Source organism: Camellia sinensis, chromosome 10 (genome assembly GCF_055761805.1).
Source record: "Camellia sinensis isolate YWXY chromosome 10, ASM5576180v1, whole genome shotgun sequence".
Lineage (NCBI taxonomy): Eukaryota > Viridiplantae > Streptophyta > Magnoliopsida > Ericales > Theaceae > Camellia > Camellia sinensis.
In genome coordinates this window covers 137,591,525-137,614,512 of record NC_138970.1, presented here as the reverse complement: position 1 = coordinate 137,614,512, position 22,988 = coordinate 137,591,525, and the positions used below count along the sequence as shown (strand labels likewise).

The 22,988-nt window shown below is 30.8% G+C and overlaps 1 protein-coding gene and 1 long non-coding RNA gene across 19 annotated transcripts; one reads left to right on the top strand and one right to left on the bottom strand.

Moving 5' to 3' along the window:
* Window positions 1-10,039: 10,039 nt before the first annotated feature.
* Window positions 10,040-11,013, top strand: LOC145801324 (uncharacterized). Its single transcript, XR_014342655.1, has 2 exons — window positions 10,040-10,215; window positions 10,430-11,013. It is a non-coding gene; the product is annotated as an uncharacterized LOC145801324 (long non-coding RNA).
* On the bottom strand, window positions 10,604-20,923 carry QPT (quinolinate phoshoribosyltransferase). Of its 18 annotated transcripts, none has more exons than XM_082892416.1 (14): window positions 20,403-20,583; window positions 19,578-19,652; window positions 16,675-16,828; window positions 15,456-15,678; window positions 15,225-15,367; window positions 14,510-14,643; window positions 14,365-14,428; window positions 14,183-14,265; window positions 13,446-13,529; window positions 13,190-13,342; window positions 12,984-13,061; window positions 12,598-12,774; window positions 11,824-11,891; window positions 10,604-11,011 (listed from the first exon to the last, which is right to left on the bottom strand). In XM_082892416.1, the coding sequence occupies exons 4-14, from the start codon at window positions 15,512-15,514 to the stop codon at window positions 10,915-10,917; spliced, it is 1,140 nt and encodes a 379-aa protein (XP_082748542.1). In that variant the 5' UTR covers window positions 15,515-15,678; window positions 16,675-16,828; window positions 19,578-19,652; window positions 20,403-20,583; the 3' UTR covers window positions 10,604-10,914. The 18 variants fall into 18 exon arrangements, with proteins under 18 accessions (XP_082748542.1, XP_082748543.1, XP_082748547.1 ...); XM_082892417.1 differs by having other exon boundaries at window positions 19,578-19,641; window positions 20,403-20,537; XM_082892421.1 differs by having other exon boundaries at window positions 15,560-15,678; window positions 19,578-19,641; window positions 20,403-20,537.
* Between the last annotated feature and the right edge of the window lie 2,065 nt (window positions 20,924-22,988).

Here is a 22,988-nt window from a genome sequence, read left to right as displayed (position 1 = left end):
GACAGACGAGGGAAGACAGAAATTCCCACTTTTTTCCAATTTTATTTTATTTTTTTTTCTAGTTGTGTTTACACATCAGTTGCCACCTCATCGCCATGTCACTAGGGGTTGCCATGTCACTGGGGGTCTGTAGCGGGATTGCTTGAGTAAAATACTTAATTTGATATCGATTACTTCAATCTTTTCATCCAACTTTGTCATTTTTCTTAAAATTCTCTTATCCCAAAATTTTCATTTCATCAAATTTCATGAAAAAAAAACCATCTTTAATGCTTTATTTGTTTTGATTTGATGTTTGATGAATTCCCAATTTGATAAATAAAAAATTTTCTCTCTTAATTTAATAACCATTTAGGTTTTGTTTGTTTTGACGTAAAATAGTTAAAAATATTTTACTCTTTTTCAATTATTTGGTTGAATAAAAAGTAAGTAAAATATTTTTGCATCATTTTTTCAAGAATGACTTATCTTTAAAAATTTCGTAAGTCAATTTTTATAAAGTTGACTCTCACTCACTATCTTTTCAACACATTTAGCCATTTCGAATAAATATCTTAGCTCACTAAAGAGTCATAAATGACACTTTATTGAATCAAAAATTTTCTTTTAGGCAATAAAATATTTTTGTTTCAAGTGGCAACCAAACACTAAAAAATAAAATCAAAAATATTTTATATCAAAACAAACGGAACCTTAATGAAAAGATTATAGATGGTTTCTATGTGGGTATTAATATATAAATTTCTTTTTATAAGTATTTACTTACCATTTTACCAACAAATTTATTTTTAATTTTTAATTTTATTTTATGATTATGAATACAATAGTACTATGTACTCTTAAAAATTAATTCAAAAAGATAGATTTCTTTATTTTAGGTATGACTCGTGTTATACTAATTTTAAATTTACATTATTCATTTTCAAGATAAAATTTTGATTAAATAAATTTTTTTTAACACATACAAGGCCCTAATTTTAAAATTTGACCTTGGGTTGCAAAAATTTCAAGGTGGTCCCTGTTCTCTTGCCATGGGTGATATTATAAGTCTAAAATTATAAGTTTCTAACACTTCTCCATTACAATAGATCACATATTGCATGCATTAAACAAATGAGCATGAATGACATAAAATATCATATCACATAGTCTATGTTAAAAGTCACTTTTGATTTTTAATCTTTTTTAGGTCATATCACCCCTCTATTTTTTACATATATATTTGTTTTTTTAAAAAAAAAAGCCAAAAGAATCCAAAAACTAACTTTTAACATAATTGGATTGGAAATGAAAATATTTTATTATCTTCACTTTATAAAAAACAAAGTTATTTTTACGTAAATTTATAACTTTAATCTGAACTAACTAATATCTTCATATTAGTTCATAAATAAATACAATTTATCTTACATAATTAATTTAATACAATCATATCAATAATCTTATCATTTAATCTTACCATACTCATAATGATATCCAATCTATTTCAACAAACAAATATAGCCAAAAGTAAATTTTCCTATAAAATTTTGGCACATTAAGAGCATCTCCACTAAAATAGCCATTTTTTGAGATGACACATTTGATAACAAAATTTGAAAAATATTATAAACCCCACTTAAATACCTCAAATTTACCCAAAATGGGAGTTGTGTGGTTGAGATTGAATTTGTATAATGTGAAATTCATGTGTAGAATAAACTTGAACAACAAGATAACAATTTTAAGTAATTTAACTTTGGATTTATAGTATTACTAATAAAAATTAACATGTAATTGTGCTCCGCTGAAACTTGCAAATTTGAATTGGCAATTGATGTGTATTGGGTTAGCAGTTTGTTTAATGATATAAATATTTATCATAATATAATTACTCTTGATAAAAAAAATATATAATAAAAAAGATGTGAAATTCTATTGTTGTTATTATTTTAATGGTAAGGACTTACAAAAGTGTTAAAAAAGCTTTACCATTACTCCTATTTTTGGTATAATGCAATTCACAAAATTCAAAACTCCATTTATCTACCAGTCTTCCCACTTGACTTGAACTTTCAAAGTACCTTTCAACAATTTCTTTTATAGTAGGCTTTTCCTTGCCGCAAAATTTAAAATTCTTTTTTGTACCTACCATATTTTGCCTTTTCTTGAAATTTTTGTTTAAAAATGGAAGTTAACACCAAGAAACAACATGTAGTCTAAAATAAATAAAAAAAAAAGAAAAAGAAAACAAAGAAACAACGTGTGGTAGTGAAAAATTGTGTGCATAAACATCATCTAATGTTGTTGTAGATTCATACTGTTGTTGGATAAGTAATTATACAGGGTGAGTTGAGCAAACTCTCTCATGATTTGCCCCCACCGCCCTGCGTGTATGGGCACTTTTACATTTTGTGATTGGTTTTTTAGACCACTTTTGTGTTGGTAGGATTACTCATGTATCACCTAATGGATTTTACTATTTTTATTTATGCAATAAAATGTATGAGATAAAAATGAAAATCCACTTTTTAGAGTAATATGTAAAAGAAGTGATTCATTAATAATTAGAGAAGATATAACATAAAGGGTTGTCTTAAATATTTTGGGATAAATTACAAACACCCTCTAGTTTATTTAAAATACAATTTGCTCCTTATAGTTTTGAAAATTACATCTCACCATTTGAAGTTTCTAATTTTATAATAAATGCCTCATTTTATTAATAAATTATCAAATCAAGTAACAGTTTTTAATGATGTCAGAAATTTATTTTAATTAATAATTTAAGTAATTTTATTATTATATAGGAGAGTAGTTAGCAGTTTTATTTTTTCAGTTAATTCTGACAAGGAATATTTGTAATTTTCTAAATCACAAGAATAATTCGTATTTTAAATAAATCTCATAAATATATTTATAATATATTTAATATTCTAATAAACTATCATATCATTCGGTTTAAAAAGTCAACCTAACTTTTGGGTTAGAATTGCATTTCTCAAAAGAATATTAGTAATAGCTCTCCATTTTTTATTTTTTTGAGGGGGGTACCCCATTTCTTCATATTTTTGTCACAATTTTATCTCATAAAATATCAATTTATCTCCATCCCTAACCTCATACCCTACCCCTACCAACTCCGACCACCTTGCTCGCATCGCTGCCACCCTAACCTCTCTTTGTCAACTCTGTTAGGGTTGTTCAAAACCGCAAGTTTGGTCTAATTTTTCTTAGTTTTACTTTGCTTTTGATTCCGAAAATGATAAAACCATTCAAATTGATCCAATTTCTGATTCTAAGATACAGTTTCAAACCAAACCAAACCAAACTGTTATATATTTGTTTATTTTTTAATGTATTTTTACATGTAAAAATAAAAGTATAAAATTTTCTCATAAGATTTGAACATTAGGCACCGTTTGGGAAGCAAGATTTGAGGCTTTTTTTGGCTATTTTAGCCACAAAAAATAAAATAAGCTATTTTAACCACAACAAACAAAACATCACATCTAACCCATAATCATTACACTCTTCTCTCACAAAAAAAGCCAAAAAGCCAAAAAGTCCTTCCCAAACCAAGTTTTTTAGCCCAAGCTAAAATAGCAAAAAAAGTCAAAAAGCCAACCCACTTCCCAAACCAAGCCTTAATCTTGATTGTAAAATTGACAAACTCTAATTAACTCTACAAAACTAATTGTTATTAATTACTTCGTTTACTACCATAAAATATATATCATATTAATTGTTATACAAAATTTCTAGAATCGTAGAATTGAACCAAATCAAACTAGTTTCTATGATTCAGTTATGGTCCAGTTCCATAGGCCTAATGGTTTAGTTACAATTCTAATTTTTCTAAAGTTGTAAGAACTAGTTTGGTTTTTGGTTTACTTTAAAACTAGATCAATTTGATCTGTGAACACTCCTATCCTTTGTAGAATGAGAATAAAAAATCAAGAGAGAGAGAGAGAGAAGAAGAAGAAGAGTAAGAAGAATAAGAGAAAACAGAGGATGAAACGATGAGGAAGAGGAGCGAGAAAAGGTGTTGGCGAGGGTGGAGATGGTATGGGGGCAATTGGGGAGAGGAAGAAGAGGAGAGGAGTTGTGAGGGGTTGGGATGGGCCATTGACGATAGCAATGGTTGTTCTTAGAGGTAGTTATAAGGCCATCTTTAATCCAAATTCATATCTTTTATCAAATTTAATTTGGTGAAAAAGATGCTCTAACCGTTTCATCAAATTAATATTAAATGAAGAGAGATGTATATTTTTCATCAAATCAAGGGAGTATTTAGCTTTTCATTTAATTTTGTAGGTAGTCAGTGGTGGACAACTAGTTGAACGACCAGATTTTGGCCTTATGAATCGAAAATTTACTCTAGGCCAGACAATCAAATAGATTTGATGAAAATCTTAGTTCACTATTGGAGTGCATCACATCAGATTAAACTTTTTGTCAAATTCTTATTCAAATTTGATAAAAGATTTGATGAACGGTTAGAGATGCTCTAAGGTTAGGGTTGGGGTTTTAATTAGGTTAAATTACAAATATACACCCTTTGAGATTTACTTAAAATACGAATTGCTCCCTATAATTTCAGAAATTACATTCCGTCCATTGAAATTTCTAAATGACATATTTTATTCATAAATCATCAAATTAATTAACAGTTTATAATGATATTAAAAATTTATTTCAATTGATAATTGAGATAATTTTATTATTGTATATGAGAACAGTTACAAATTTTATTTTTTTAATTAATTCTATTAAATAAAAAATTATGACGAAAGAATATTTGTAATTTTTTTAATCACAAGAACCAATCAGTATTTTAAATAAATCTCATGAGATATATTTGTAATTTATCCTTTTAAATATTAGGAATGAACACTGAGTTGGTACTAAGATAGGTAGGTGTTAAAAGAAAAAATAAATTTCCAAATTCATAGATGAGTATAAATTTTTTTTTGATGGGTGCTATTAACAGGACTTGGAACAAAATTTGGTGAAATTTGATGATTTTTGTTTTGTTAGCTAGCAACCAATGGAGACCACAAAATTGAAGAGTGTAAGAAATGAAGGAAGGTCGGTGAGAGAAGAAAAGCAATTGGAAACAGCTATGAAAATGGAATGGATTTGGATTGGGATTTGGGATTGAATGGGGGATGAAAAAGTAGGAAGCAGTCTTTGTTAACTTTTCCAGAAAAGAGGCAATCAAAGATGAAAAATGGGATGGGATGGCTTTGGTTCCCTTTGACTTGAATCCTCTCTCATCTCATCAAATCAAAAACAAGAAAAACCCTAATTCTTTGCTTGGTTTACGCAACTTCACTTTATAGGTTCTTTTAACACTGACCACCCCCTACCCAAAGCTTAGCTATATTTGAAAAATGGTTGGTAACTTAAATTTTTGTAACTTAAATCTGTTAAAACGACGTCGTTTTACACTCATTTACACTCAAAACGGTTGAGCCACAAAATTTTAAATTACCTAACATTGTTGGCTATATTATTCACTCTTCTGAACTATTTTGAAAAGATAGTTATAATTTATTTTTTTGATAAAAAATTTTATGAGAGAAGAAAGTGGATTATAATTTGAGAAGTGAATTATAATTCACTTCTTAAAAAACCCCAAAATCATGTCCAAAACCAATCCTACATGGCCTAAATTTCTCAAGTACTACAATTATTATTTTTATTTTATATATAATTCTTCTTCTTATCTTCTCCAGTCTTATTTTTTTAATTTTTTATTTTTTTATAGCAAAATATAAGATGTTTATTAATTAGTTGAGTTTTCGGAAGCTAAAGTGTGAACTCTCAGCATAGGGCGTTTCATACATATTTAGATGAAAAAAATTGTGTATCCAATTTTGTTTTGATAGTGCATGTAAAAAATTATTTCCAGTATATATGTATATTAAAACTTATTTAAATATATAATAAAGTTTATAATAAGAAAAATGAACAAAATAATCTAACCTAAAGTATCAAATAAAAAGTGAAGAAATTGTAATAAATTATTAATTAAACATTGCCCTTCTTGCATTTTTAGCTGTAAAATTATTAAAATAGTTTGCATAATCTAATTCAACTTATTAATCAAATCATTTTCGATGCATAAAATTGGTAATCCATTTAATTTTTCATGTTACATAGTCGAGTAAGATAAGATTTAATCAATTTCAATTTGAAAAGTTATTTTCCTAAAAACAACTGTAGCTGATATAGTCAATGGGTGTTTGAGAAGCAACTTTTTTTGGCTTTTTTTTTTGGCTAAAATAGCACTAAAAGACAAAATAGGCTAAAATAACTAATAATACAAAATGTCATATCAAATTCAAAATCATTTCACATTTTATCTCATAAACATCATATCTAACTACAAAAAAATCAAACTATCTTTCCAAATACAAAAATTTTAGCCTCCTAAAATAGCCAAAAACTAAAATAACCTATTAAAATAACAACTTCCCAAACACCCAAATAAGATTTGTAGATTTGGAAATCTTTTAGTATCAAATAATTAACCACATCAATAAATTTTTTGATTTGTTTTGATAAAAACAATCATCTATTAGTCTTAAATGATTCACCACATCAACAATCTATTGGTTTTAATACATTTCAAATTCCGGTGGGCTTTTTTTATATAAACTAAAAAAATAGTTTTAAAAAATATGGGCCCTTTTTTCAGTCAACTTTATGGGCCCAAAAAAGCATCTTTCCCGGCTTTTGTCCAAAATCGGCCCTGATCACAATAGGCCAACATTCCTCGATTGATTTGAACTTAAAATCTCACCTCATTAGCAACTAAAGTATCCTCTTATGACCACTTTGACTATACCTCACTGAAAAATGATGCAGACCACTAATTAGTGGTTGCACTAGGGATGTGGCAGTGAGTCCCATTCATTGCCACATGTGTTTTGTGTCTTAGTTTTTTTTTTTTTTTACTTGCCACATCATTAGTGGTGGTATTAGTGATAGAAATTTAGTGATATGTAGCATTGTTGATACCTCACTCGTTGTATCTTCCCTAGACTGACTAATCACGGGTTTTCTCATTTATTACCAAAAATAAAAGATTTTGATTGGTCATTTTTCAATAAAATATAAAGAACTAAACTAGATCTCAATTCCGTAGAATAGTGACAAGTTCAAATATCGAGAATCCATAGCGACAAAAGCTAAATTGTTTAAATCTTAGAAATCAATTCTTAATTATTCAAATGACACCAATATTTCTTTTAATCTAAAATTAACTACAGAAAATTATTAAACAAAAGAAAAGTTTAAGGTGGAATTTAAGTAGATAAAAGTTCAAAGTTTTGAATCTACCACTAATCACATAACGAGTAATTAAAGTTCAAAATTTCGAATCTATCACTAATCACATAACGAATCTACCACTAATCCTAGTAAATCAATGATTGGATAATAGTGATGTATTGTGACTAGAAGTCCCGATATCATTGTCAAGAGGATGAATATATTAAAAATGTAATCACAAATCATCTTCAGTTGGCACCAATCGTTCTCACTAAATTAGGATTGTGGTACAATTTATTTTCCCTAACCGATCGTGCATTCTCAATCACAAATCGAATGCATTAAAAAAGTTTTAATTGTGACGATTATTTAGACCAAATCAAAACTAAAATCACAATATATCAATACGAGTTACTTAATTAGACCTTCATTTCAACCCTAAGGAAGAAGATTAACTGCTCATGGTTGAGATAAAATATACCATCATAGATGAGAACTCCATGATTTCGCTTTGAAAAGCTCTTCTCCTTGCCTCTCTAGCCGTTCTCTAAGGTTGAAGACCTTTATTTTGGAGTTGGAGAACTTTAACGTTGTGTTTGATTGAGAAATTTGAGAAGGAATTTAAAAAAAAAAAGAAAAAGAAAAAGTGTGTGAAACTAAGTGAAACGTAGGTATATTTCATTTATATTTTACCTTCTTTTCTCATTTTTCTTTCTAAATCTTTTCTTAAATCTTCCGACCAAACATAATATAAGAATCCCATGAATTAAATTAAATTCTTATCAATGTCAGATTTTAGAAACGTAACTTCTCTTCTTTTTTTTCTTGTTTGGACTTTGGGTTCCACATATGCGGATTTCGGGCAGAGGAGAGCTTTAAATATTGGTGTTTGGGAAGGATTATTATTATTATTATTTTATTTTATTTTTCACTAAAAGACAAATTGGTTACAAAATTAAAAAAAAAACAAATTCAAACAAAATATCACATAAAACCTCATAATCATTTCACTTTTTCTCTCACAAACATCACATTCAATTACAAAAAAACTCAATTATCTTCCCAAACACAATTTTTTTTTTCTCCAATAATATTCTACAACTAAAAAAACTTACAAAAAAACCTACTTCCCAAACACCCACATTATGTCTTGGAAATCTGTGAGGAAGATAGTTTCATACTTGCAAATTTTGACAGCAATAGATTCTTTCGAGCCCATTTTGGCCTAGTAAACGTTTGAATTAAAAAATTTGCATCTCACAAAAAGTAGTAGTCCTTTAGGCCCGGTTTATTTACCGTACATAAGCGGCGGATATAAGGGTGGAATCAGATATAATATAAGGTGGGTTTTACATATTTTTTTTTGTCTCTTTATATCTCGTATTTAATTACTCCGGATATAAAGAGTTCCGATAGTACATGATGCAAAAGGGGATATGCAATACCAACTCCCTCATGGTATTGTATATTTCCCACTATCGGATATAGAGAATCTTTCATCTAAAGGTCAAAAATAATTACTCTCCTCTTATCCCATCCTATATCCTATCTTAATTAAATATAATATAAGTGACTCTACAGTATATATAAGCCATCTCATATCCTACAACATATTATGTCCTATCTTTATACTTAGGTATTATATATCCTCCTCCAATCTATATATCCAATTCGGACAATCAAACAAGCCTTAAATCTTCTTTTGAATGCCCATTGACTCAGCTCAATCTAGTTCTACATGAGATTTGTTGTTGTTGCTGTTGTTTCTGCTCAAATTAGTATTATTTTCAATATAAATTTGAGAAACTACTAAATATTCTTAAAGCAAATTTATATGGCGCTCCAATTTGATAGTTATTGGTCTAGATAATAGAATCTATAATCTGAGTGTTGGTATTTAAAATGACAACATGAAAAGTGCCAATTGATAAATGATATTGAACATGAAGTACTTAACAATAATTTTCCATAAATTAAGCTCACATTCCCCACACATTCATTAAACTAATGCAATCAAAAAAAGAAAGAAAAAAAAGTGTAGTTATGGTATCGATCAGGTTGAGCTTGCACTATATTACAAGAATATTTATGTCATCTCAATCCAACTTGTCATGACATTGAGTTTAATACAATCATTCCAAACACAGTCATAATAAATTTTTAAATCCCAAATCTACCCACTGAAACAAATTTGGCCCTTCTAATAGTTATTTCAATCTGTGTCATTACAAAATCCTACTATAAATGATTTTTGACATTTTGCCTAAAAAGAAATATATATTTACTATTCTTATTTTTTAATTTTTTTTTCTAGTTTATTAAGTAATTAAATAATATAAAGTTAGGTCAAATCAGGTTAGAATTCCTTATTTCAAGTTTGGCCCAATAAATAAATGAGCTCAGAATTTTAGTATAATCTGACCTTATGAGACAAATATTTAGGGGAGACCTAAAAAAAAAAAAAAAAAAAAAAGAAGTGAAAAATTAAAAAAATAATTACAAACTCATGAAAGTATAAACTATTTATACACTAGATTGTGCAAATGAGTGTTGTAATTTCATGAATTTGCAAATATTTTTTGTACTTCACATTTTTTTGGATATATTCCCAAATATTTATCTCAAATCCTGAAAATATGGGACTGGGTTGGGCGACCACCAGGTTGGTGTTGGCCACCCCTACCCCAAAAGATAATAAAAAAATGTTCCAACTATTTGTTAACACTCATAAGATGTTCGTTAACAAAATTCAAGAAAGAAAAGCAAAATGCAAAATGAATTTTACATTATAAACCTGTGCGGATTTAATCATAATTTTCAAATAATCAAATAGTCTATGTAGTTCAAATCTACACAATGAGGCTTAACAGATTATACAATTCAGATAAAAGTTTTTTAAATTTGCCTAATACACGTAACTTGAACGAAAATGAAACATTTTGGTAGCACTCATAGGTCATGTTTGTTTGGACGGACTAGATTAATATTCCCATGACTAATAGTCCTAAGACTACTAATCCGTTGGATTATGTATTTTATCTTAACTAATAATCAAGTTTAAAATAATTAGTCCGTACTTCAATTGTTTAACCAAATATCGAATTAATAATTTTATTGAACTATTAGTCCAATCCCAAACTCATGTCCACCAAAACAAACATGGCCATAGCCTCATAGGCACAAGGTTTTTTTTCCTAAGCCCAAAACAACCTTTCCTTGAAACACCCAACCAAACAACTCTGCTTGGAAAGATCCAATCAAATACATACATGCATAAATACATAAATTCCATACATATTCCATCAACATTGAAAATCACATCAGTCCCATCAACCTTATCTTCTTAAGTTCATAATTTTAAAATAATTTATTTATTTATTTATTGTTTTCATCTTTAAAATGCATTATTGAAGACAATTTTCTTAGGAAATGCTTGTCTATACCCTCTACCTACTAAGATCATTCAATTCACCAAGTTGTCTCTTAACTTCACATATCTTTAATAACAATTCAAAAGGTTGATCTATTTGGGTTCAGAATCTCCGGATCTGTAATTACTTTCAGATGCTTACTCTTTCGTTTCTGTGCCCTTTTATTGTTCCTGCAGTCCGAATTACTTGTGCAGACAAGAAGAGAGCACAAAATAAAGGGAGATCAAGCTCGTTTCGTACGCCTTCCAACCTCAAGTGCAAGCTCTGTATCAATTTTCAGGGAAATGTCAAGTGCTTTCACAGAATGTGTCAGTGCACCGCTGCAAAACATCAACACAAATATTGTAAATTTATTAAAATCATTTCATGAAACATAAGAGAAAAGTTGCTTCAATAATTCTTTGCATCCTAAACCACCAACCTTTTCTAATTTAACCTAGATGGGCTGGCAATAAGATGTAGCTAATGAAACCTCATTGCATTTTAATTGTTAGTGTAGTGAACTCTTGTCATAGTGTTACAGCTGAGTCCTTCACAATTTATGGTCTTACAAATTAAATAATAAAATCTAACTTTTTCCTGAAACCTCCCATGATACAAGCAGTCTTAGGCATCTTATTTCCAAGTCAAATGTTCTCCCTTGTTTGTTCCCATTATCAGCACATTTATCAAACATTCCTCATCGGTATTTTGCTTGCCGTTCCTTTCTTAGTTAAAATATAGTTACGCAAACAACCATTTTCTTTAGATACCCATACCATTATCATCTTATTTACGGGAAAAACTATACCAAAATCCTCTTATCATGCTATATCGTGTAAGTAAAAATCTCTCCATTGTCAACAACGATGTTCTATTTTGTTTTGCATTGTCACAACCTAAAAGAACGATAATTCATTGCACCTCATGAGCAGTTAATCTGAACTACATCTCGAATCCAAAAGGCATAATACCCAGGAAAAAGAGGTTCATGATGCCCCCAAGACTTCTGATTCGGGAAATATATCACCAAAAAATGGAATTTGGGAGTTCCATCAATTATGTGAACAATCACCCAACATATATATATATATTTTGAATAAACCCCAAAAGCCTGACTTCATTGACCGTGATAAAAGAATGACATCATTACCTAGAAATGTAGGTCACGCCAGTTTGTCCAATTTTGTGCACTGTTTCAAGGGTAACATTTCCAGATGCCTGTCACAATGAAACCCATATGGACATTAGATTCAGTATCTCCCATAGATATGATAACAAAAATCAAAGTAACCAAACGGTCATTTATAGTGTATCAAATGGCACCCAAAAACCATTGACGAGGATATCAAACAGCTGAGTAAAGCTTGGATGATGATGTCAAGTCAGCAACCAATAATTTATTACATCACAGCAAAAACCAACATAATATGATGAAGCAAGTTTATTTTTGAATATATATATATTGATAACTGCGTGCCTAGGCCAGCTTGCATTTCAACTAATCCTAGGGCCTGGAAATTAACCACCGGGCAAGCCTCCAGTGGCCCTTTTGGGGTGAGTCAAACTCGAAACCTTGAATCTTATCCTCAAGTCTTTACTGCTCAGCAAAAACCAACATAATATGATGAAGCAAGCTTATTTTTGAATATTGAAAAGCCAGTGGACTGAGAAGCAGGTGGATGTTGAAAATATATGGAACACCCACAATTAAAGAAAGGATGACCGTAAATTCAAGGGTTATGACAAGCAGACAAAGGGACTCCACAGCTGTAATTAGAACAAAATGGCCAATTGATGGTAAATTCAGTATTTACACAATAGCTTAAATTCAATAATACATATTGATTGATCAGGTAGGCTTGACAATGACTAACAGAAAACTAGCATAACAAATAAATAAATTTGAATAAACAATAAGAAATACCTCAGTGTCAAATCTGCCATTGATCAGATCTACAGCTTCTTTAAGCATTGACACGTCAACATCCCCATTAGGTAGCGGGACAACCATATTATCCAGCATTATCCTAGTCAAGGAAGTTTTTGTTTGAGATGCATAATGTAATGCCTCATTCACTTCCTCAAGTGTCCTGGTTTCAACCTGGCAACAGAAATAAAAAAAACTTCAGAAGAATACATAAATTTGCTACTAGATGAATTATGCACATGATCACAAGTACAGAGATGCATCACATGCACACGTAGAGGGCGGATGCGGGAAAGACAAAATTTCACTTCCCAAATAAAAATTAAAACAATTTGTTCTACTTGCACATAAACCACTCACAGAACTAGACACAACCCTCTTACATGGGTGTGGGTGGGACCCACAAATGTGAAAGAGTTTATGCGCTCCCTGTGATCGGTTTCTGCATTCCTAAACTTTTTCTAGAACAAAATATTAGTTGAGAACAATCAAATAATTGGGAGGCACTTCATTACCCAATTGGCGGGTTAATATATTGTTGAGATCTACAATCCACGGGAAACATTAAAAGTTGAGGTGAGCAGATTACCTCAACCCCCATATGAAGATTATTTTGCTCTAAATATAGGTCCACAGATCTGAGAGCATCTTTGACACCCCCAGCTACTGATATATGATTATCTTTTATCATCACCATATCAAATAAACCCATTCTGTGATTCCGCCCTCCACCTATTAGTACCTGTTAATAGAGACACAAAAGATCACCAAAAAGAATTTAATTAAAAAAGGATAATAGACACAGTGCAACTACGAAGGAGAAAGCCAAAATAAGTGATCCACACCGCCCACTTGTCCACTAGACGTAAGCCTGGAGCTGTTTTCCTTGTCTCTAAAATGTATGCAGGGCGTGCAGCATCAGCCATTGCCTGCAGTGAACATGGGCATTCTGTACTTAGACATATGGATTTTATGAGGCCACTATAGCAAGACATCATTCAATCTATTATGCATCAACGTATAAAACTTAAAATTCCATTAATAAATTAAAAACAGAAATGCTTCTTGCTTATTTTGTCTATTGCAGAATTAAAAATTCATCATATTTTAAGACAATAAGACTTTATTCAATCTACTTTGCACCCGCAGTTCTAAATTTAAAATTTAAAATTCTGTTACTAAATTATCTATTATCAACAACCAAGAACGCTTCCAGCTCATTTTAGTCTGTTGCAGAAATTACCTATCACCATATAGTTTTAGTTTCATAAAGTGGTGATTAAACTTGAGCTACTGAGAAATTATGGCCAAAAGATCAAGACAAAAATCAGTAACAATATGTAATGTTCACCATAGCAAATATAGCATTGAGGAACTTGTTTTGGCAATTTTTTTTGTTCTAATCTGATTTAAAATCCAAATATAATCACACCCATTTTGTTAGCACATTCCAGCCAAAGGTCCAAATTGGAGCAGATAACCATATTACTATGGACAGTGTGTGTTTTCATGCTAGAGAGAGAGAAAGAGAGAGTGGAAACAAAAATAAATAAATAAAGTGAGAAGGAAAAGGTTGCTCTACCTTTGTTAGAGTTGCTATTCCACTCATCCTCTGCATAAAATTAAGCACAACCCTTTCAGCTACAACAATGTTGTGTGCCCGCCCTGCATGTTTTTAAAAAAGTGGGGCAAAAGAGAGCTGAAGAAACAAAAACTTGTCCAAATTTGTCCATTTGTGACATAGGAGCACTTTTCTTTGTTTACCATGCACTTTGCCAAACTGCAGTCCTTTCTGAACACAATCTCCATCTTTTCTTGACCACTCCACCTGATATAAGTACATAAAAAAAGAATGACCAAGCATTCAAATCACATATGTATGTAAAACATAGAGACTTTTATGCCTGACCTTCAGGGTAGGATCAACCTCGCCGAATATCATCTCTGCCAGTGCAATTCCAGCAATGACCCCATTCTCTTTTGCCAAGAAATGGGCTTCTACTTCCATGTCAGCTGGAATCGTGGCCATACAGGTCACATCCCCTGTGCATTTGAAGCCACATAATGAACAATATTACGAAATGTTGTTTACAACCTTGATAATTCATAAATTACAGCTTGTAAGAGCATCTCCAATCGTTTGCTCTTTTTTTTTAGTGAAAATTTGGTTAAAAGCTTGATGTGGTGTAAAACACTCCAATCCGTACTCTTTTTTTCTTCATCAAATCTTTTTGAAAAATTTCAAACTTATCCTAAAAACCTGTTTTAACCATTTTTGATCATAGAAAACCATCTCCAATCCTTCTCTTTTTAAAATTTCATCAAATCTGAGTAAAAGTATGAAAGTCGGGAAATTGGTGAAGATTTGTTTCATCCTTGATTTGGTGAAAAAATTGCCTCCCTTGATTTGATACATATTTGATGAAATGATTCAAACATCCTTTTATAACCATTTTTTCATCAAATTCAAATTTGTTGAAAAAATTGACGAACGATTGAAGATTCTCTAAGAGAGTGGATTTTAGTGTAGTTGATAGTGACACAAAATATTGTTAAATCTACGTAAGATTCATAAAGTTGAAACACATTTGCAAGAGAACCACAGAAGACGAGAGGAATTAAACCTCGATCCCCAGCATCTTCCGCGAGGGCAAGCTTGATGACACCCTTCAAATCATATGTAGGGTGAGAAGGAGGCTTTACAGCCACAGATTGGATTGATATTCCAGGGTTTCTGGTTCCTGTTGCAGACATCTTAACGATCAATCTGCAAGGTTCCCAACAAAGTGATTGAGGGTAACATAAAACACACCTATTCAAATACTATATTGATAGATTCAAAGTTATCAATAAACCTTGAAGCTGTAGATAAATGAGGCGAAACAAATGTAGAGACAGAAATGACCCCAAACATTGGTAGTTTCTTTCTGAAGCTCTTTTATAGATAAAAATGCATTACTTTATTGCTTTCACCAGGCTTCTTCTCCAATATAAACTATGCACCAAATGTGAACGGCAAGCTACAAATCTCCTTCGAGCTTTTTGTTCATGTATAGGAAGAAGTTATCAAAAACAGACCTAGAATACAACGAGATCAGGTTACAGTAGTCGTGTGACAGCCATATGCCAACAAATTCTAGGTAATCATGAAAAAAACGCATAGAAGAGTTTCAATAAAGCTATGGACATTGTCTTATTACTGCATAATGATGTGGACTGCCACATATACAAAATATGGGCGTCACCACTAAAACATTTCAAACTATCACGCGTAGTGAGACAGATGGACAAAAGAAAAACATTCAGTGCGATGGGTACTCACACACTCACTCAGTATAGAGAATTCACAACCCCTGAGCTTTGGACATTCACCTGCCGACCCAAACTTTTCTCACTGGCGATCTAATTGTGGGTTTGGTCATTTCACTGGCCTTTTGTTTATTCATCTTGATTGCTGCAGTTTATGGGAAAAACTGATTCCCTTTAATTCAAAGTCCATGTTTGTTTTCCCGTGAAACAAAATACCTTAAAAAAGACAAACCAGTGGCTTTTTTTATTTTATTTTATTTTTTAAATTTTAAAGATTGCTCTTCATATACGTTTCTTTTAACACAAATAACCCACTTTCATCCATTATTTCCTATTTTTTCTCCTATGTTTCACATAAAGCAATCACCTATTTTGTTATGGGCACACAGCCACGTGGTAGGGCAGACCTACCAGATATCTTCCCAAGAAGATGGGTTAAATTTGAAAACTGTTTAACAGTTATTATAACCATATAGCAGTTATTTTATAAGCATTGTTGGAAAAGAAAATAGCATTACAAGCTTCGAACCATCTTTTGAGTTGTAGATAAAAATTGGAATTTCTACATGATATGGTTTGAATATATTGTATTTCTATTCAATTATACAATATGAATTTGCGATTTGAAGAACTAAAAAAAATTCATCACACAAACATTTCTTTGAGAACTCACAGACAAATCAAAAGCAACAAACCCACTAATCAAATTAGACGACCTGAAATCCACAATCATTAAAAAAAAAAAAATCTAAAATTCATAAATACCTAATGTTGTGGCAGAGTTGGAACTTGTGTGGCCTATCAAAGCTATAAGATCTATTTTCTGGTGAAATCTAGCAAGCGTTGGAGATTACAAGTCAGATTTTGCGGCTTCGATTTGGTAATCAATGCTCAAAATTCGGTAATCTTCATCCAGAGGCTGCAGAACTCCCACATATATTGATTTATTAGAAATTATGAGTCAATATATCAGATAGCATTCCTGATCCATTAGAAAGAAATACACTCATATGTGACATCAAAACATTATTGAGAATATTAAAAAAAAAGAAAAAGGTTAACAACTCACAAGAATGATGTATATAAATATTGGCTTGTTAGTAGTACCAAACCAAACCAAGCCTTAAGTCCCATCAAATGGAGTCGGCTACATGAATCCTTCTCTATGCAGCTCTATCGAAGGCTATTTCGTTAGTCAAATTAAGTAGATCCATTCTCTATTTATAACGCTAGCCAAAGTTAATCTAGGTCTACCCGGTCTCTTAACATTACCATTCACCGTCACTGTATCGCATTTCTTTACTACTGTCTCTGTTGATTTCTGTTGAATAGGACCAAACCATCTCAATCGATTCTATCTCAACTTAACTTCTATCGGTGCTACTCCTACCCATTCCGGAATACACTAATTCTTAATTCTGTCTTGTCTAGTCTCGCCACATATCCACCTTAGCATCCTCATCTCAGCAACACTCATCTTATTTACATGTTGTTTCTTGGTTGCCCAACACTCCGCTCCATATAATATCGCTGGGTCTAATAACAGTTGTATAAAACTTACTTTTTAGTCTAGTGGGTATTTGTTTATCGTACAGTACTCTAGACGCACTTCTCCACTTAAGCCATCCCGCCTTAATCTTATGGGCCACCTCCGCATCAATCTCTTCCGCCGTTGTGATAATTGATCCTAAATAATGAAAATGTTCACTCTTAAGCAGTTCTTGGTTCTCAATCTTCAGTTCTTCTTTGCTTTCATTGTTACTGTTATTAAATTTATACTCCATGTACTCTGTCTTAATTCTGCTTATCTGAAATCCTTTAGATTCAAGTGTTTTTCTCCAAATCTCCAACTTTGTGTTAACTCCTTCTCTAGTCTCATCCACTAACACGATATCATCTGCAAAAAGCATACATCATGGCACGTCATCTTGAATATTTTTCGTTAACTCATCCATAACTAAAGTAAAAAGATAAAGACTTAAAATAGATCCTTAGTGTAACCCTACAATAATAGGAAATTCACTTGTCTCTCCAGCAGGCGAACTAATAGTGATCACCACCCCTTCATACATGTCCCTAATTGCATCAGTGTAACCTTTTGTCACCTCTTTTTTTTTTAACAGCCACCAAATTATATCCCGAGACACTATCATATACTTTCTCAAGGTCGATAAACACCATATGAATGTCTATTTTCTTTTCTCTATATTTTTCTATTACTCTCCTCAAAAGATAGATCACTTTCATTGTTGACCTGCCACGCATAAACTCAAATTAGTTCTCTGACACCTCTGTTATATCTCGCAATTGGTGTTCCATCACCCTCTCCCACACTTTCATTATATGACATATTAGCTTGATTCTTCTATAGTTGTTGCAATTCTAGACATCTTTATTTTTATAGATTGGAACTAAAATACTCTTTCTCCACTCATTTAGCATGTGCCTAATCAACAAAATTTTGCTAAACAACCTAGTCAACCAAGCAACTACCTTTTTACCCAAACACTTCCAAACTTCAATAGGGATATCATCGGGTCCTAAAGCCTTATTTGGTTTCATCTTCTTAAGTGCAATCTCCACTTCAAAGTTCTTAATCCTGCGATAGAATCTATAGTATTGGTTTTTCATATTACTGACTATTTCTTCCCCTATTGATGTACCTCCATGTTCCTCATTTAATACTTTCTCAAAATAGTCCTAAAACCGTATCCACCATGCACCCTTTCATAGCCTAATTTATTTATGTCTACATGGCCATTGAAATCTCCACCTAGAACTAGGTTCTCTCCTATGGGTATCTCCTATAAGATCTCATCCATTCGCTCTCAAAAATCCCTCTCAGTCTGATCATCTAATCCTACTTGAGGGACATATGCACTAATAACGTTCACTATATTCCTTCCAATAACTTGTTTAACTAACATAATCCTATCCCCTTTCCTAATGACTGCCACTACATTTTCCACAAGACCCTTGGCAACTATGATTCCTATCCCTTTCCTGCGTCTATTTCCTCATAAATTTATAATAGATTAATTTTTCAAATGTATTACGAAGGGAATAGGACAAATGAAGGTCCAACAAAATGACACATGTCTCTAGAACGAATCACATGTAAATAAATATATATATATATAAATATAAAAAGAAACTTTCACCAAATCCATATTGAATAGCTTAAGACCATAAAGCATTATAACAACTCCTATAAAAAATTATATCAAGATTTGTTTTTAAATGTCTTAATCTATTTGTGTTGAATCATGTAGAGTGTTCATAAAAATTATTCAATTAGCTTCAAATCTCTCTCAATTTCAATTTCTTTCCAACTCCTATTAAACAGTGGTATAGTGGGAGATATGACACTGCTATTGAACTTCCTATTAATTGAGCAAACTTCACCACAAAATGCTCATCCCCAACCATATGAAGAAGCCAAATCTTGCACTACAAATTAATTCATAACAAGATAAAAAAAAATCTCCATAAAGCAACCGAGGAAAAAAAAAAAAAAAAAAAATTCTAGAAAGATGCAATCCTTTTCGTTTTGTTTTCGTTACATTTGTTGCCTTCTTTCAGTAGGGGAAAAGAAAAGAAAAAAAAAAAAAAAAAAAGCCTTCTAGAAAGATGCAATCCTTTTTGTTTTGTTTTTGTTATATTTGTACCTTCTTCCAGTAGGCCATCTGAAGAAGAATGGACTCTCAAGGGCACTTAAACCATTCCACAGATCTACACATATACTAAAATTGAGAACTAATTACAACAAAGATTAAAATAAAACACACAAACCACTAAATCAGTCTATATCATTCTATCTAGAAGCAAAATCGCCAAACAACCAGCAATTACAAATAAAATCATCTGTACCTCCGCAAAAATCATCTACAATTTCAACGAATAATATTAAAGGGTGGTTTGGGAATTAGTATTAGCTTCTTCTTTTTTTCCTTTTCAATTTTTTTTTCCTTCTAGAACTGAAATGGCACAAAACCCTCAAGCTGTAAAATTTACTCAACAAATAATAACTCAGAGTTGTATACGAGTTGAAGTAATAACAAAACTATTTCTAGATAAACATCTTTGACAATTCTTGAGAAAAAAGTTTACTACAAATCTGGGCTACCAATTTTCCTAAATAAATTACCAATGCAATGTTGCAAGTAGTCAAGAAGCTGTTCTGATAATTGGCAAGTGAGAATAAGCAAGTAGTGATCTTGAAAAGTTTAAATGATTCACCAATTTTCATAAAACAAAGAAAACAAGACAAACGAACAAAAAAAAAAAAAAAAAATCTGGGCTACCAATTTTCATAAATAACCACAAAATGAAGGGCAAGATATAAGATTTTTAGGATGAACTACAGTCTACTGTTTAAATTAATTAGTTTAATTGTTTATACATCTATTTTTCAATTGAAATCCCAAATCAAAACTTTTTTTTTTTCCCCCCAAAACTCCAAATCTTAACCCTAGAACAAATAGGTTCCAAACCTGGTTAAAGGGAGAGAGTTTTCTCCTTCGCCGAGTCTCTCCGCCGCGAGTTCATTTCTTTCGTCTCTCTCCGTCGTTCCCCTTCCTGCCGGCTTCTTCCCTCTCTATCGTTTCTCCTATCTCTCTCAACAAAACATTTTTTATTTTTCTTTTCAGGAGTAATATAGGTAGATTTTTTTTTGAGACAAATGGCTGTGCTTAGTTTGTGATTGCAAAGGAGTTTTTGACGTAAAAAAAAGTATGAAAACTTATTTGGTTTATTTTTTTAAAAAAATAATTTTAGAAAATTGTTTTGAAGAGAGAGTTTTAAAAAAAATGATTGATTTGATGTGTATGAGAAAGAGAGTGATTTTGAAAAATAAGTAATTAAATAAAATTTTGAAATTTTTGTTAAAAAAATTTGCTTGATTTGATTACTCTTGAAAATTTGTTTATAGAAAATTTTTTCTAAAATTTTTTTTCAAAAAATAAACCAAACAAGGCTAATTTTTGTCACCGATCACCAATTTTAGGCGCGCTCAATTCCGAATGGCGCACTCAATTTGGTCTTAAAAAAAAAAATTCAACTTCTTGTGATTTTTATGACAAGGGCCTCTTTTGGGAAGTGGGATATAATCCACTTCTGGGATTATAACTCACTTCCTCTCTCACAAAAAATGTTGTTTATAAATAATTTTTTATCAAAAAGTTGATTATAACCATCTTTTCAAAATAGTCCAAAATTAAGGTTAGGTTTGGTTTGATTTCATTTTTAATTTTTTTTTTTGAATTATCATTTATGTTTAGTGATTTTTTTCTTCATATTTTCATCAAATTTTTTTTATACTTTTTATTTGCACCTAATTTAAATGCATTTAAAAAATATTTTTTTAAAAATTGACTAAAATATCATAAAAATTAATTATGAACAGATAAAAATTTAAATAAAAATTTGTGTACATTTTTGTTTGAATTTTCGTTTACTTTTAATGAATTTTTTTTCATATTTAGTTATTATTATTTTTTATTTTTTTATATGCATCTAATCTTAATATATTTACAACATAAAAAATTTTGACTAAAATATGGGGAAAAAAAATTATAAAAACAAAAAAAAAATTGTTTAAAAATAATTTCTAAGAATTTAAACCAACAAAATTTAAAGTTCAAAAACTAGCGAAGAATAATATTTTTATCACCAATCTATTTGGTTTTGAGTTTTTGTTTTTTCGTTTGTCTTTGGAATTTTTTTTTTAAGTTGTAGTTATTAATATTTTTTCTAAATACATCTAATCTAGATATATACTTAAAAACTAAAATATTTGTGAAAAAAATTAAAAATAATTCAATAAAAATATGAAAATATACTAAATTTTTATATTTTTTTTGTGAATTTTTTAAAGTGTTTTCATAAATTCTGTACTTTTTAAATTTATCTGAATTGAAGGGATATAAAAGTAAATAAATATGTATATTAAAATATTAAAAAAGGTTCACTAAAAAAATACAAATTAAAAATTCATTCTTTAAAACTTCACAATATACAGGGTGTGTAACGCCCTGACTTTTATTACCCGAATTCATTACTAAATCCTCATATTATTACCACCTGACAAGATTATAACCATTCAAGAACAAGTATGAAATAAATAGTAACATTCTCTCACAGCAATGATGATGAAATAAAAATAAGTCATGGTACAATGCCTTTACGTTTATATTGAATGACAATAATTAAAAACAAAAGGGATTTACCCTTGTACAATACATGACACTCGGCCTACAAGTAAAGGGCCCCATGGCTAACAATTAAGAGACTTTAAGTCATGAATAATCCTCCAGCCTTGAACCTAAAAAAGATTGTCAATACATGGGATGAGCACTAAACCCAGTAGAGATCCCGAAGATCGTAACCAATCACAACATATAGATAAAAATGATCATGAATGCATCATGACATACCATATAAGTAGTGTGACATTGAATATCCACAATATACATATATAGTTGTGTTTTTCCCAAAACGTTTTTTTTTGACACAATTCAATATAAGGTCCTTTCTTCTTTTTCACATTCCCATCGTTACTCTCAAAGGAAAAATGTTTTAAAGCCTTATGTTTTTTGTTTTATAAAACTTCACACATTAACATAAAAGAATCTCACTTAAACAATCGTTCCGAAAATATAACTCCACATGCAAATTATAAAACCCCATCCTACCTCTCAATACACTATGAGCATTTACATCCCAATATATATGTCTACAACCTTCCCTGACCATAGGCCCAAGGATTTAAAAAAAGGTGACTGGTATGAAACCATGAACACATATATACATTCAAACGAGATAACCGAAGTAATACATACTATAAATCTCATCTTCATAATATGAAAACTGACAACACGTATATATATATATATATATATCCATACAAGATGACTGAAGTAATACATACTACCAATCTTATCTCCATCGGTCTACAGCACGGATGACAGATCCAACAATACCAATAACATATAACACTTTACCGGCCTCACCCGGAAGGAGGTGCTCCTCAGGTCATACTTTACTGGGCGCAAATCGGAAGGGAATGAAGAACTTATCAC